This window comes from Pinus tabuliformis, chromosome 1_1, assembly GCF_031772625.1.
Source record: "Pinus tabuliformis cultivar Carrire ecotype Pingquan chromosome 1_1, CPIR1, whole genome shotgun sequence".
In the NCBI taxonomy this organism is placed as follows: domain Eukaryota; kingdom Viridiplantae; phylum Streptophyta; class Pinopsida; order Pinales; family Pinaceae; genus Pinus; species Pinus tabuliformis.
The window spans coordinates 2,781,871-2,794,937 of NC_142297.1; the positions used below are offsets into that span (position 1 = coordinate 2,781,871).

Genomic DNA, 13,067 nt, shown 5'->3' on the forward strand with positions numbered 1-13,067 from the left:
TAGCCTTTTACGTTGTCAAAATTACAGTGAGCTCCCAAGGTTTCTCTCCAAACTTTTTGAGCATAAGAATAAAATCTTAAATCAAACTAAATAATTCGTTTCTTTAGGTCCGATAGACCAAAATTTGGTCTCAATAGATGTTAACCATCATCATCATCATAAAAAAATAAAAATATACTTAAAAAAAAGTTAAAAAATCACTATAAATATAAACTTTTTTACATAATCATAATATTATTTTTATCCTAATTACAATTATACATAATAAACAAATACTAAATAATAACACTACATATTACGCTTATTTAAATAAATTTTTAAAATTTAAAACCTCCCCCAACACACCAAATGATTGAAATTACAACCACAATTGTTATGCCCAAAGCCCAAGGGGCTCTTCGAAAACCTTTTCCCAACGCGCTGTAGAAGCCCTATCTCGATATTGACTTATTTTGTATGTGGGCCATCACCATCAAACAAGACTTGAAAGTCTCAACTTTCCCGAGCCAGGTGGAACACAATGAGTTCTATCCCCGAAATTCAACAAACTCACAGAAAGTTGCCCTCACGCATTCCCCAACATTTTTCACTGTCGTTTGTTATCAAATTCGGTGTCGTGAGCACTCTCTTCCACTAATTGTGGGACGAACCAGCCATATTCACACCGAATAGGCACTGGTGTGACTTTTCACAACACCAATTAATGAGGAAGGGATCGCGTAGAGGTATTCTGTAATTACAACTGGACAATTTGTACCGGAACATTGCTTGGAGCGATTCATAGATTATCAAATAAAGGAATGGTGCAACATCTCTCTGAAGAAATAACCATGTTCAGATCCTGTTTTAGCCCTTTCCAACACCTTCTACCCAATATAAGCTCATCAGACGCACGTGACCCTCTGTTATGGCAAATGGAGCTAAAAGACCATGCAACAGGTCATTGCTCCATGGCCGTAGTACAGGCCAATAAAAGCCTTGAGGACCAGAGCCAGGTGGTCACAAGTCCCATTGGCACTTTTGTTGGGATTTACGACGGCCATGGTGGACCTCAAGCTTCACGTTTCGTCAGCGATCATCTCTTCTCCCATGTGGAAAGTAAGTTATCTCTTTTTCTGTTCCCAAATTGAATTTTTTGTTGGCTGAGTTTGGCTTATTAGTTCTATATGAAGGACGTCGCAGGGCTGATTCCCGCTGATGCTCACATACAAATAAGTCACGACAGTATAGACTGACTGTACATGCGCCAGGAAACAGGTCCCAGTCATCTAGAGGCCCAGTTTTCCATGGTGTAATATATATTTTTCCTGTCAGTAGAATCCCAAGTGGCGGGCGGGTTTAGTAGCACGTACATTCTTGATCCTATAATCTCAACGTAACCCCATGGATGCCGAGTAGATAATCACCAACCTGGTATCGTGATTCCAAATCCGATGGGTTCATTACTTCTGCAAATACTATATACTCTCTCTTGTTCAAACTGGATGTAACCGAGGAAAGTTGGGCCTTTATCGCCTTGTGATGCCCGGAATTCTCATGTTTCTCCTTGTTTCCCTTCCGGCAACAAAAAATGGAAACCCCTGACCAAATTTTATGTTTAGTAAGATGTCCGAACTGAATCTTTTCTGGACGTCGCCTTATTGTTTGCAGTTGGTCGATGAGAGACTTCTATGGTCTTCGTAAAGTCGGGTTTATTATGGCGTCTTTTTCTGGTTTCAATGGGCAAACATAGGGTTTGAGTTACTTTGTCACTTTGGCATTTGCTAGCTTGGTCAAATGAAAATTTAATCGTTTTGTGGAGATACTTTGTGTCTGAATGATAAAAATTCCAAGTGCTCTTTGAAGGCGCTGGCTCGGTAGGAACATTTGATCGTTGCAAGTGGGGTCCACTCGATTTCTTATTCAGATGCAGGTGCCTAGAGGCTCATCCTAGTTTTTAGAAGTTTTCTTATTTGGGCTTATGTTATGATACGTTTTCTGATTTTCCTTGCCGTTGGGGTAAAATTTGATGTTTTCAATTAGTTACAAGATTGCATGTTTGGTTAATTATGACTAAGGGTAAGAAGATAAACTTTGATTCTATTAATCTGGGTGTTGAAATGCCTGGTTTTGTTAAATGGTACATATTCTCTAAGGATGGAAACAGCCTAGTCTCATAGATGCAGCTATAAGGTTGTACTCTGTGCCCCTAGACTGAAGGTCCAAGAATTAAATTTTGCTCTCTCGTCATATTTTACTTTGTAATTGTAGTTCTCAATTACTAATCACATTTTACAAGTTTATGTTTTCTCAAATTGGGATTACTCGTGTATTTCTTGAGAATTTTGTCGTGAATATTTGGATTTATTTGGTCACTTAAATAATTTTATGCTACAGTTTTTCTGGCCTTTTAAATAATTCTCTTGTTAATTTGGGGAATCCTAACTAGAATCTAAGGACATATTTCTAGGTCATCAGATATATAGTTTTGACCAACGAATCACATGAAATGATTTGGGATTCTAGGGATTTAGGGATGCTAGAATCTGATTACTGTAGGCTTTCCCCCTCCTTTTCCAAGAGTGAGAATTCTCCACAAATTCAATTTCTGTCATGTTTTTCCATGTTTTTGGCTGGTGTATGCTGATAATCTAGTGCACTTTGTTTCCAGAATTTGCTTTGGAGCAAGGGGAATTGTCTGCAGAGGTCCTCCGTAAAGCCTTCAGTGCCACTGAGGAAGATTTTTTACATTTTGTTACAAGATCATGGGAAGCACAGCCCCAAATAGCTTCAGCAGGTTCTTGTTGTCTTGTAGGCGTTATATCAAATAACACCCTTTATGTGGCAAACCTTGGGGACTCTAGAGCTGTTCTGGGCAGTACCAGAGCTAAAAAGTCAATTATAGCAGAAAGATTATCAACAGAGCACAATGCAGCTGAGGAGGAAGTCCGTAAGGAACTAAAATCACTCCATCCAGATGATTCACATATAGTGGTTTTTAGAAATGGAGTCTGGCGCGTGAAAGGCATAATACAGGTACATGGAATGTGACTGCCTATCTCAGTTGAAAGGACAGCGATACGGGTTATGATTGATGCTAGTGTTGCTTGCTTCCAGGTATAATTGGTCGTGTACTCTGATATTCTTGTATACCCTGTAACCAAACAGGTATATGCTAGTCTGTTTGGTTCTTTCAATCACCCTAATCATGTTTATCAATAGTGAAGGAACTACCAAATAACCTGAATGTTACACTTGAGGATGACTTAACCCCTATATATACCAAGGAATGTTTGACACAGGATGAGGGACATGCAGTGCTTTCTTATTAATAAATCTAAACCAATTATCAGAGTTTGAAACGTTGGCCAACTTTATTCAGTTTTGTTGACTCAGGACTGTAATTTTGGAAATCGACCATTCTAACTTGCCGACACCCCTTGTGCTTTACTCATACACAATTCATGGAACACAATGAATTTTACATTTGTTTGTGCTTACTGTTGTTGGCTGTCTGATTTAGCTATTTCATAATTGTGAAATTCCTCTCTCCATTTTCTCTTTTTTGTTGCTTGTCAAGATCCTGTTAATACCATTGCTCCTTTGAATGTGTACTGTTTGAGAGAATTAGGAAAATTGATATGAAATAAAAAAGAACAACTACCCACTGAATGTTAAAGTCAAAACTGAGTGTTGGGTCAATTACAACATTGCATGATTCTGCGAAGGAAAGAACATCAATTCAAAGCATATAGGTTAATCTTTGACTAGCATTCAACCCCAAAATGCATAGGGGTTAAAATTGATTCATTTTATTTAACTCTTTCTACTCGATCCTTTTAAGATCTAGAATGTTTGGAATATTGTCATAAGGTATGATCTGACGTCGGAGTTGTATAATAAAGCATGTAACTAGCATAGAAGTAACATTGTAAAATGTTCATTAGATCTTGCGATTATTTAAACCTAGTTAACTTGGCTTGTAAATAATTAGAGAATTGTCATATCTGCACTAAACTAGTCTAACCCAAACAACTACCTGGGTCAAACAAGAGGCACCTATGCCTAAAATCTAAGTTACCTGAGATGCAAGAAAGCCGTGTCATCTATATAAAGATGACTGGAATATATGTGTTTGTATGATCCAAAATGGATCTACATACTTACCGTAGGACTTTATTGAGGCTTTAGGGAAGGGAAAATTGCATTTGGGAACAGTTTGGGTTGGAACCTAACAACCACACTAATGGACCAAAATGGTAAATCCTTTGTTTACGGGCCAAAAATGCACAATTTTGGGGTCCTCAACATTGATAACTTAGGTTCGTAGCTATTTTTTGCATTCTATGAGTCAATGTCTTTGGGTCGGTGGTTTGTTTTCACAATATGGAGCTTGTTTGAGATAAGATAACATAGGATAAGTTTATTAATGTCCAGCACGTGACCCTAAATAGGGCAAAGGCCTAGAATCTAAAGTCTATTCTCAAATAAATGAAACGATACAAAGCTAGGAGTCTTAGAGAAGAGAGGAGCGGAGCCCTATTGAGATCTTGAAATGTATCATCCAATGTTGAAGTGAAGAAACCCCCAATGGAGGATTGTCCCAATGAATTGGATGATCTATAAGTACTGGAAGTTTTGGATACAATATGCTGTGGATTTGGAAACTGAGGTGATGGAAATGGCCTTTTCTTGCCTTTTGGTGTCTCTATTGGTGAGCACAGGAAGAAGGAAGTGATCATCTTGGGAGTGTCTGTTGAGAAATCTAGGGCATTCAAAGTTAACAATTTCTCTGCTTGATAATTGCTCGTGATACACTTTTACTTCTTATCTTATAGACTTTTCTTCATTAGCTTATTAATGTGTTCTTTCATCAAAACAATTACCAAAATGCATAATAAAAGACAAGTGACACAATATGTAGGCTTCTCCAGCGAGGGTCAAAACCTCTCATCTCTTGAGAGGAAAATCTTCAATTGATAAGTACCAAGACCTTGACACAGACCCTTGACTCTAGTATCCTCTCAAGAACCTTGGCACTAACCTTGATGCTCTATCTCTTCCTTTCCTCGCCTTCCTTCTTGAACTGCTCTCCTTGGCTTCTACTTAGAGAAACTCAGTCTCTATTCTTCTTACTGCTCTTTCCCGACTTCCTTAGAGAATCTCGATCTCTAGGTCTTCTCTAGAGAAACTCTGTCTCTATATTTTTCGGCTTCCCCTAGAGAATCTCAGTCTCTAGGTCTTCTACTTCGACCTTCCCAGAAGAATCCTTTTTGCTCCAGAAGAATCCCTTCTTCGGTTGCGCAGAAGATACTTCGTTGCCCTAGAAGAAACTTTGCTCTCCTAACTTCGCACTGCCCAGAAGAGACTTTGCTGCCCCAGAAAAAAGTCTCCCAGAGGATACTTTCACCCTTCTCTTTTCTGCTCCTTCTTCGCACTTCTTGTTTTCCTTCCTTCACACTTCTTTCCAGACCGAATTCAAGTCGAGTTTCTTGTCTAGAATGGAGGCCGAGTTCTTCTATTTATACCCTTCTTCACATGACCTTTAGGCCGACTTGACAGCTGGAGTTAGGCCGACTTTATCTAGCAGCTTCTTCATTGTTTGTAGGCCGACTTGAAGAGGTTTGGTGACAAGTTCTTGGAGGATACTTTACATAGACAATATTGACCTTTTTACAAAGTGTAACATGACTTCATTTACATGACAATGACTCTTTTATGACTAGATGAACAAACCCTAAAGACTCTCAATGGGATTCTTGACTCAAAAACAAAATCTCGCTCATGAAACCCATGAAGCAAGTCAATATAATAATTTCATTTTTCTTATTTACATCTCATTACATAAAATCATAATTACATGTCATTATGAAGACCGAACCTAGTTACACTTTTCAACACTCCCTCTTAACTAGGGAGGTATTCATAATGGTACCTTGGACTTTCTCAATCCGAAGAATCTCCCATAAGAAGAATTTGGATTTGTAACTCATTTGTATAGCATCATACTGTTGATCTAGATTGTCATTGATGTCAATATGGCAATATTCTAGATACTAAATGATGATGTGAAGCCAAGCATAGCAGATCTGTGAAGCGATAGGAGCAAGAAGCCAAGGAAGAAAGCCATTAGGAAAGCCATTGGAAATCATCGTGAAGCCAAAGAGTAAGAGGAAGAAGTTCATCGGAAGGAGCCAAGAGGAACACACAGTGGAGAAAGAGCTAAAAGGAAGAACTAAGAAGCAAAGAGGAACACGTAGCGGAGGAGCATAAAACAATGATTAACAGAGGAGTTAATAGTGATATTGAAGAAATAAGCGGAGGGAGTATTAAACCATGGAAACCCGTTAAAATTCCCAACGCATATAATAAAACACATCGGAGTTTAACATATCGGCAGTGTTACATCGACGTCTTTATCGGCGGATCTATTATGTGCCACAACTCCAAAACCCCAATGCAATATGTATTATGGACCAACTGAACCACTATAATGCACTTTAAATATCGCATCCGCCTATCGGAATTGTCATATCGCAAAATCTTAAGGGATGTCACGTCAAACTGCCTATTGCGATAAGGGTGTGGACCCAACGAACTACTGATTGCGATAGACCTGACAACCGCTGATTGCGATAGACCCGACGACCACTGATTGCAATGAAGCTGTGGACTTGACAGATTTATTAACAATTGTTTGTTACTATATCGCATCCGGTCCATCAGCATTAGGGGTATCGAGATGTTATATCGTGAAGCCATAGGGTTGCGATTGTGGGATTTCACGAGTTGTGATTGGATTGATGATGTGGATATGGGACCTCATATGGGTACGGTCTCTCCTATGAAATGTTCGATAAATAAACAAGTTTATGAGTAATTGGATAAGTCGGCCTCTCCTTCCAAATGGACACGTCCTCTGGGTATTGGCGAAACCTGTATAAATACAAGCTAAATACCTCACCTTAAGCATCGATCTCGGGCATCAAAATACATAGAAAAGGAAGTAATAGTTCACAACTCGTGAACTCGAAGAAAGCCAAAGGACGAGCAGAAACAGAGGAGAAGAAGCCAAAGGACGAGCAGAAATAGAGGAGAAGAAGCCAAAGGTCGGTCAGAGGAGAAATACACCGGAACATTAAAGTTGAAGAACATTGATCTCGGGTATCCATTAGAGAGAAAGTGAAACAACTCACAACTTGTGAACTTGAAGAAACACAGGAAGCCGAAGGTCTAGCAGACGCTGAAGGTGTAGCAGAAGCTGAATGCCGAGCTAAGAAGGAAGCCGAAGACAGAGCAGGAAGACAAATCTTTTGACTGGGGTCATCTTGGATGGCTCGGACCCGAAGTGAAGCCATAGGGCAAACCATGACCTGTTACAAAGACTACATGGACAGGTTTTGGTAAAGAAGTCCTTGGGAGCAGTATGATACAATCAAACATTTGTTGACAGAGTAAAACTATAGGGTCGGATCCCTTGGGGTTGGTGCCTCAAAATTGGAAGGATTGGTGTCCTTGGAGTTGGTGCTCTTAAATTCAAGGTTGGTGCCTTGGTAAGATAGGGTCGAAGCCCTAAAGGTTGAAGCCTCATCAAAGTCCAAGTTGGTGCTTGGCAAAATTCATCAGATATTGTATTCAATCTTTTTCTATATTTTAATAAAATCATTTCTTTGATTAAAATTGTAAAGAATCTAAACTGGTAATAATAACAATTGAAAAGAAACACTGATTCACCCCACTCTTAGTATTTCCAACATGTTGGCATTATGATGCATGTGTTGTACTTGATGGCAACCCACTTGTAGCAGAACAACTCAGTTGTATATGGTAACTAGATGAATCTACGTAACTAGATGAATCTACAGGAGAGATATCATATGTGACAGAATGCATGGCAGTTGTGTTTACAGATGTGACAAAATACAGGGCAGTTCAAAGGAATCAGTTCAGAAGTAATGTACAATGGCAAATCGCATTACAACAAGTCTATTCAGAGGGAACAAAGTAATGGTACAAAAGAATAGGATGAAGGAACACAAGACTACAGATCAGAATCAAGAAGTTGAAGAAAAATGATTTTTTTCAAGTATGTTAAGTTGTATACGCGGGTTCACTGTACAAAAAGAGCGTATACACGCGGGTTCACTGAGAGCGTATACGTATGCATGCACTTTCACAATAGGAAAAGCGCATATGGGTTGGAAAATCAAGGAAATTCAAGATTAAAGAATACCAAGGGTCAATACCATGGTATTAACCCACAATACTGAGTAGAATGACGGTTACTTGATCCCATCCACCAATACCACAGGTTCTAAGTGTTGTTTTGGTTCGAGGTATTGAGAAAGGCTAAAACTATATAAGGAGGAGAAGATCAAAGGGCTAAGGGCACATGTAATGAATATCTTATGAAGTGTTAGATCAAAAGCAATTATGCATGTTATGGGTTTCTGATGCTTTGCTTGATTTGAACTAAGTATGCACTTGAGTGTTTGATGATGGATGAGATCTAATAATGGATTAGGATCATAATGACTTATCATTATGTGATCTAATAATGGATAGGCTAGATCTGAATGTTAACGAATGTTTTATCCTTTATATGTCATGATATGGGTATGTCTGAAGTTTGGAATAGCTGCAGAGCTATAAGTTATTATTTTCAAATCTATACGCTGGTTTGCCTTGGTGAAGGCGCGTATCCTCAATGTTGCATATAAATAGAAGGTGACTTAGCCTCATTTGGACACGCTCATCTTCACACTTTTCTCTCTCTCTCTCCACACGTTCGAAATTTTAGGAGGTCGAATTTTCAGGAAACCGAATTTCTGGATAGTTTGACCAAGCGTTGACCTCCTTTGACTGCGTTTTTGTGAGGGCTATCTTTGTTTGGGTAGGTCACATTTCTGGGTACAAAAATCAAGGCTAGATGTTGACTGTTAACCAGCATTGACTGTATCAAATCATGATAGACTTCAAAAACTTGTGAACAATGAGCTATCAGGAAGACCTCTGGATAGTGGCAGTTTGTAGCCAGCACGGAACGACGAGGACCTCGGTCAAAGTGCGCTGACCGAGGCCCATGGAGACGTGCAGTGGCGCAAAAATGGCAGTTAGGAAGCTCAGATCAAAAAACAGAGGCCGTTTCGGATGCGCGATTAGTGCTAATTGTGCATTGCTGGGCAAAACCCTTCGAGAAGGAAAAGCCCCGAGCGCATGGTCGTAAGGAAGCCAAGAAACCGTGCGAAAAGCGCTAAAACAACAGGCGGGTCCTGTGCTCCAAAACCGGCTAGATATCGGAGGCGTTTTGGGTGGTAAGCGGGTTTGTTAGGAGAACGAGCGATTCCATACATTGGACGACGCGTGTTCGGCGAATGAGAGAGAAAACCGCTCTCATCGCAGGGTAATGTTTGAGCAAGTCAACCGCGCAATAAGAGCGATAACTGTAGGATCTGGAGGCCCCAGATCTAACGACGGAGATTGCACCCGATGGGAAACAGGATTTGGAGGGGAGAATAAGTTAAGGCATATAAAAGTTTGAAGTCCGATTTGACCGCTGAGCTGGCGGATGAATCATTTCACAAGGTAACCGAAATACCGAACCGTTTGAGGAAGAGCTGGCGCTCAGTTCGTGAAGGGACAAGTGGCCACCTCCCTGTGAGATGTTACACAGTGGCGATGACGCAGAGGCAGGGAATTCCAAGCAAACAACAACAGGCGATCCGAAGAGGCGGAAGAGGAAGCGAACAGTCAAGGGATGGATTGGCTTTAAGCCACGGACAGACATAGAACAGTGAAAGGAAGAAGGAGACAGTGAGACAGAGAAAACAGAAAGCGAAGCAGAGAACAGAGAGCCGAGCTGACCTGCAGAGCTAAGGCAACATCGAGCAGACAGAACCAGGCTTGAGAGGTTCAAGCAATCCCTGTGAGGATATCTGTCGGGGAACTAAGTACCAAATTGGACTCATCCCATTAAGACCAGTTGAGGTCGAGACTTGGTAAGGGGGAGTCTGTGCACTCTAGTGGCTTGGCGAATCCAAGAACCACCCTACTAAGCATCATCTGTTTCAGGAGACTCAAATTGAGCTCCTCATTATAAAACTCTGCTTAAAGACGCAATAAAAGAAGGCCACCACTGAGAGCTAGACCGGAGACGTAGCCCTGGAGGATAGGGTGAACACCTTATTAAATTGTTGTGTTTTGCATTTTGCTTGTTGTGTTTCTCTTACTGTTTTCCAGTGTCTGTGTATTTTGCAATCTTATCGATCCGTTGCCTAAGATAACATAGACACACACCAGCACATGAGTCTGTAATACCTTCATTAATTAATTAACTGAGATCACTCTTAAGTGATTTTCAGATCAAGTGGTATCAGAGCTATAGGTTGTTAAGGTTAGACAAGCTTGTGTTGGATTTAGTTGTTGAATGCTAATTAGATCAAAGCTCAAATTAGGAGAAGGAGAGTTGGTCGAAACTAATCCTGAGATTAGAAGAGTCTATCCTCAGAAGACAATGTCAGAGGAAGGTTCTGTGGGGCCAGACTCTCAATTTATATATAGTTTCCTGGCCATAAGGTCCATGGTAGAGGAAATGTATAAGGATTTTAGAAAACATAAGGATGAAGACTCATCAGGCTCTAAACAAGATAAAAGAGAAGAAGAGTCTTTCCTCCATGACCACTCAAAAGGCAAGGGGAAAGAAGAAAGCTTTCTCATACCTCCTAATAGCCTTGAACATAAAAAGAAGACATCTTTGATTAAACTAGATGTTAAATTTGATTTACCAATATATGATGGAGAGTTGAATGCAGAAAAACTGGACAATTGGATTAGACAAATTGATGTTTATTGCAGAGTGCAGAGTATCGATTCAGATAAGAGCAAGATTCAGCTGGCCAGCCTACGCCTTGGAGGCACTGCCTTGGTTTGGTGGGAAGGCAGGACCCAAGCTGACATGAAGAGACATGGTAAGACTCTTTCTGTCTGGAGTGAATTTGTTTCTGCAATCAAAAAGTAGTTCTATCCACTGGCCTACATGCAGCAAGCCATGATGAGCTGGAAAACTCTTCGTCAGTTGAAAGGGCAAAGTGTATAAGGTTACGCCCAAGAATTTAGGAAGAGAGCATTGATTCTAGGAATCTCATTAGACTCACCTGAGACTCTGTTGAAGTACATCGGTGGTCTACACAGCTACATGAGACACACTATCCTCATGTTTAATCCCACTAGTATAGAAGAGGTATCTGTTCAAGCTACACATCTAGAAGCTAGAGGAAAGAATGGAAACTCAGAAGTTGGGGGATCATCCCAACCCACTGCAAGCAAGAATAAGGAGAAAAGAAAACAGAAATGGAAAGTAAGGAAGGCCACTACTGCACAGAAAAGCAAGTCTTCATGCACTCACTGTAAGAAGGATGGGCATGATGATGAGCACTGTTGAATTCTGCATCCAAAGCTGAGACCTAAGAAGTTCGAGGGCAAGAAGAAGAAGACTGCTGCAGCTATTCAGAAAGATTTGGGGTCGGACTCAGGAGATGAAACAGTCTTTGCAGCCACAGGTATAAAAGGTAAGAATTTTGAAGCATCTACTAGTAATTCTGCACAATCTACTATTGATGAAGAAAATGAGAGAAAAAGGCATGAGCTTTTCCATATTCGAGTTATTTCCAAACATCAAAAGATTGATACTTTGTTTGATAGTGGCTCACAAGTAAATTTAATTTCTGAAGCAATTGTAAAGAAGTTGGGATTATTGACTACACCGCACAAGAAGCCATACCCATTAGGATGGTTAAATGATAAAGCACAACTACAAGTGACTAGACAATGCAAACTCAAGTTTTCTTTTGGGTCAGCATTTGTAGATGAGGTTGAGTTAGACATAATTCCTTTGGATATATGTGGAATTGTTTTAGGAAGTCCTTACTTGTATGATAGAAAAGCTATCTTCTATAGAGCTGAGAACAAGTATCTACTCGTTAAAGATGGAATCGAATACTTTGTAAGAGCTCATAAGCTCAAGAATAATTACGCTCTCATAAACTCAAGGCAGATGAAACGAATGATAAATTCATGCAAACAATTTTTACTGATGGTTGTAAAGGAAAAGAAACCTGATAAAACCAATGTATTTGAGGGCTGTAATGCTAAACAACAAGCTGATTTAGAAAGAGTTGTTTTAGAGTATGATATCTTGTTTCAAGAACCTAAAGGTTTGCCACCCAAAAAGGAAATAGTGCATGAAATTAATTTGCAGCAAGATGATCCATTGCCTAACATTGGAATGTACAGGTTGTTCGCTTTAGAGAACGCAGAAATCAAGAAGTAGGTGCAGGAGTTGCTCGAGAAGGGGTTCATCAGACCTAGCACATCACCATGTGGATCTCCAATCGTTTTGGTGAGAAAGAAAGATGGCTCGTGGACAATGTGCATTGATTACCGAGCACTGAATAAGATAACAATAAAAAATCATTATCCCCTTCCTCGCATAGATGATCTATTAGATCAATTGAAAGAAGCTGTTTATTTTTCCAAGTTAGACTTGCATAGTGGATATCATCAGGTCAGAGTTGCAGAACAAGATGCATGGAAGACTGCTTTCAAAACAAAGCAGGGATTGTATGAGTGGCTGGTTATGCCTTTTGGCTTAACTAATGCTCCTGCTACTTTCATGAGAATAATGAATGATGTACTCAGACCTTTTCTTGATGATTTTGTTATTGTATATCTGGATGACATTTTGATATTTAGCAAAACATGGGAAGAACATTTAAAGCATGTTAAGCAGACACTAGATGTTTTGAAAAGAGAAAAACTTTCTGTTAAACTCTCAAAATGTGAATTTGGCAAAACATCTTTGAATTATTTGGGACATATAGTAGGGGGTGGTGAATTGAAGATAGATCCCTCTAAGGTGGCAGTGATTGTAAACTGGCCTAAACCCAAATCTGCTATAGAAGTTAGGAGCTTCTTAGGAGCAGCACAATATTGGAGAAAGTTCATTTCTAACTTTTCCTTAATTGCAGCTCCCTTACATGCTTTAACAGGATTGAACAAGGTGTTTCAGTGGGGAGGCAAACAGCAGAAAG

The 13,067-nt window shown here is 39.8% G+C and overlaps 1 protein-coding gene across 1 annotated transcript in view; it reads left to right on the plus strand.

The window, feature by feature from the left end:
* The first annotated feature begins 518 nt into the window (after positions 1–518).
* The window catches only part of LOC149211330 (putative protein phosphatase 2C 78), an 83,787-nt gene continuing 71,238 nt past the window's right edge, over positions 519–13,067 (plus strand). The window contains exons 1-2 of the mRNA XM_089391462.1: positions 519–1,098; positions 2,651–3,015. Coding sequence (XP_089247588.1) covers positions 801–1,098; positions 2,651–3,015 — 663 coding nt within the window. The 5' untranslated portion in view covers positions 519–800. The remainder of the gene's footprint in view (positions 1,099–2,650; positions 3,016–13,067) is intronic.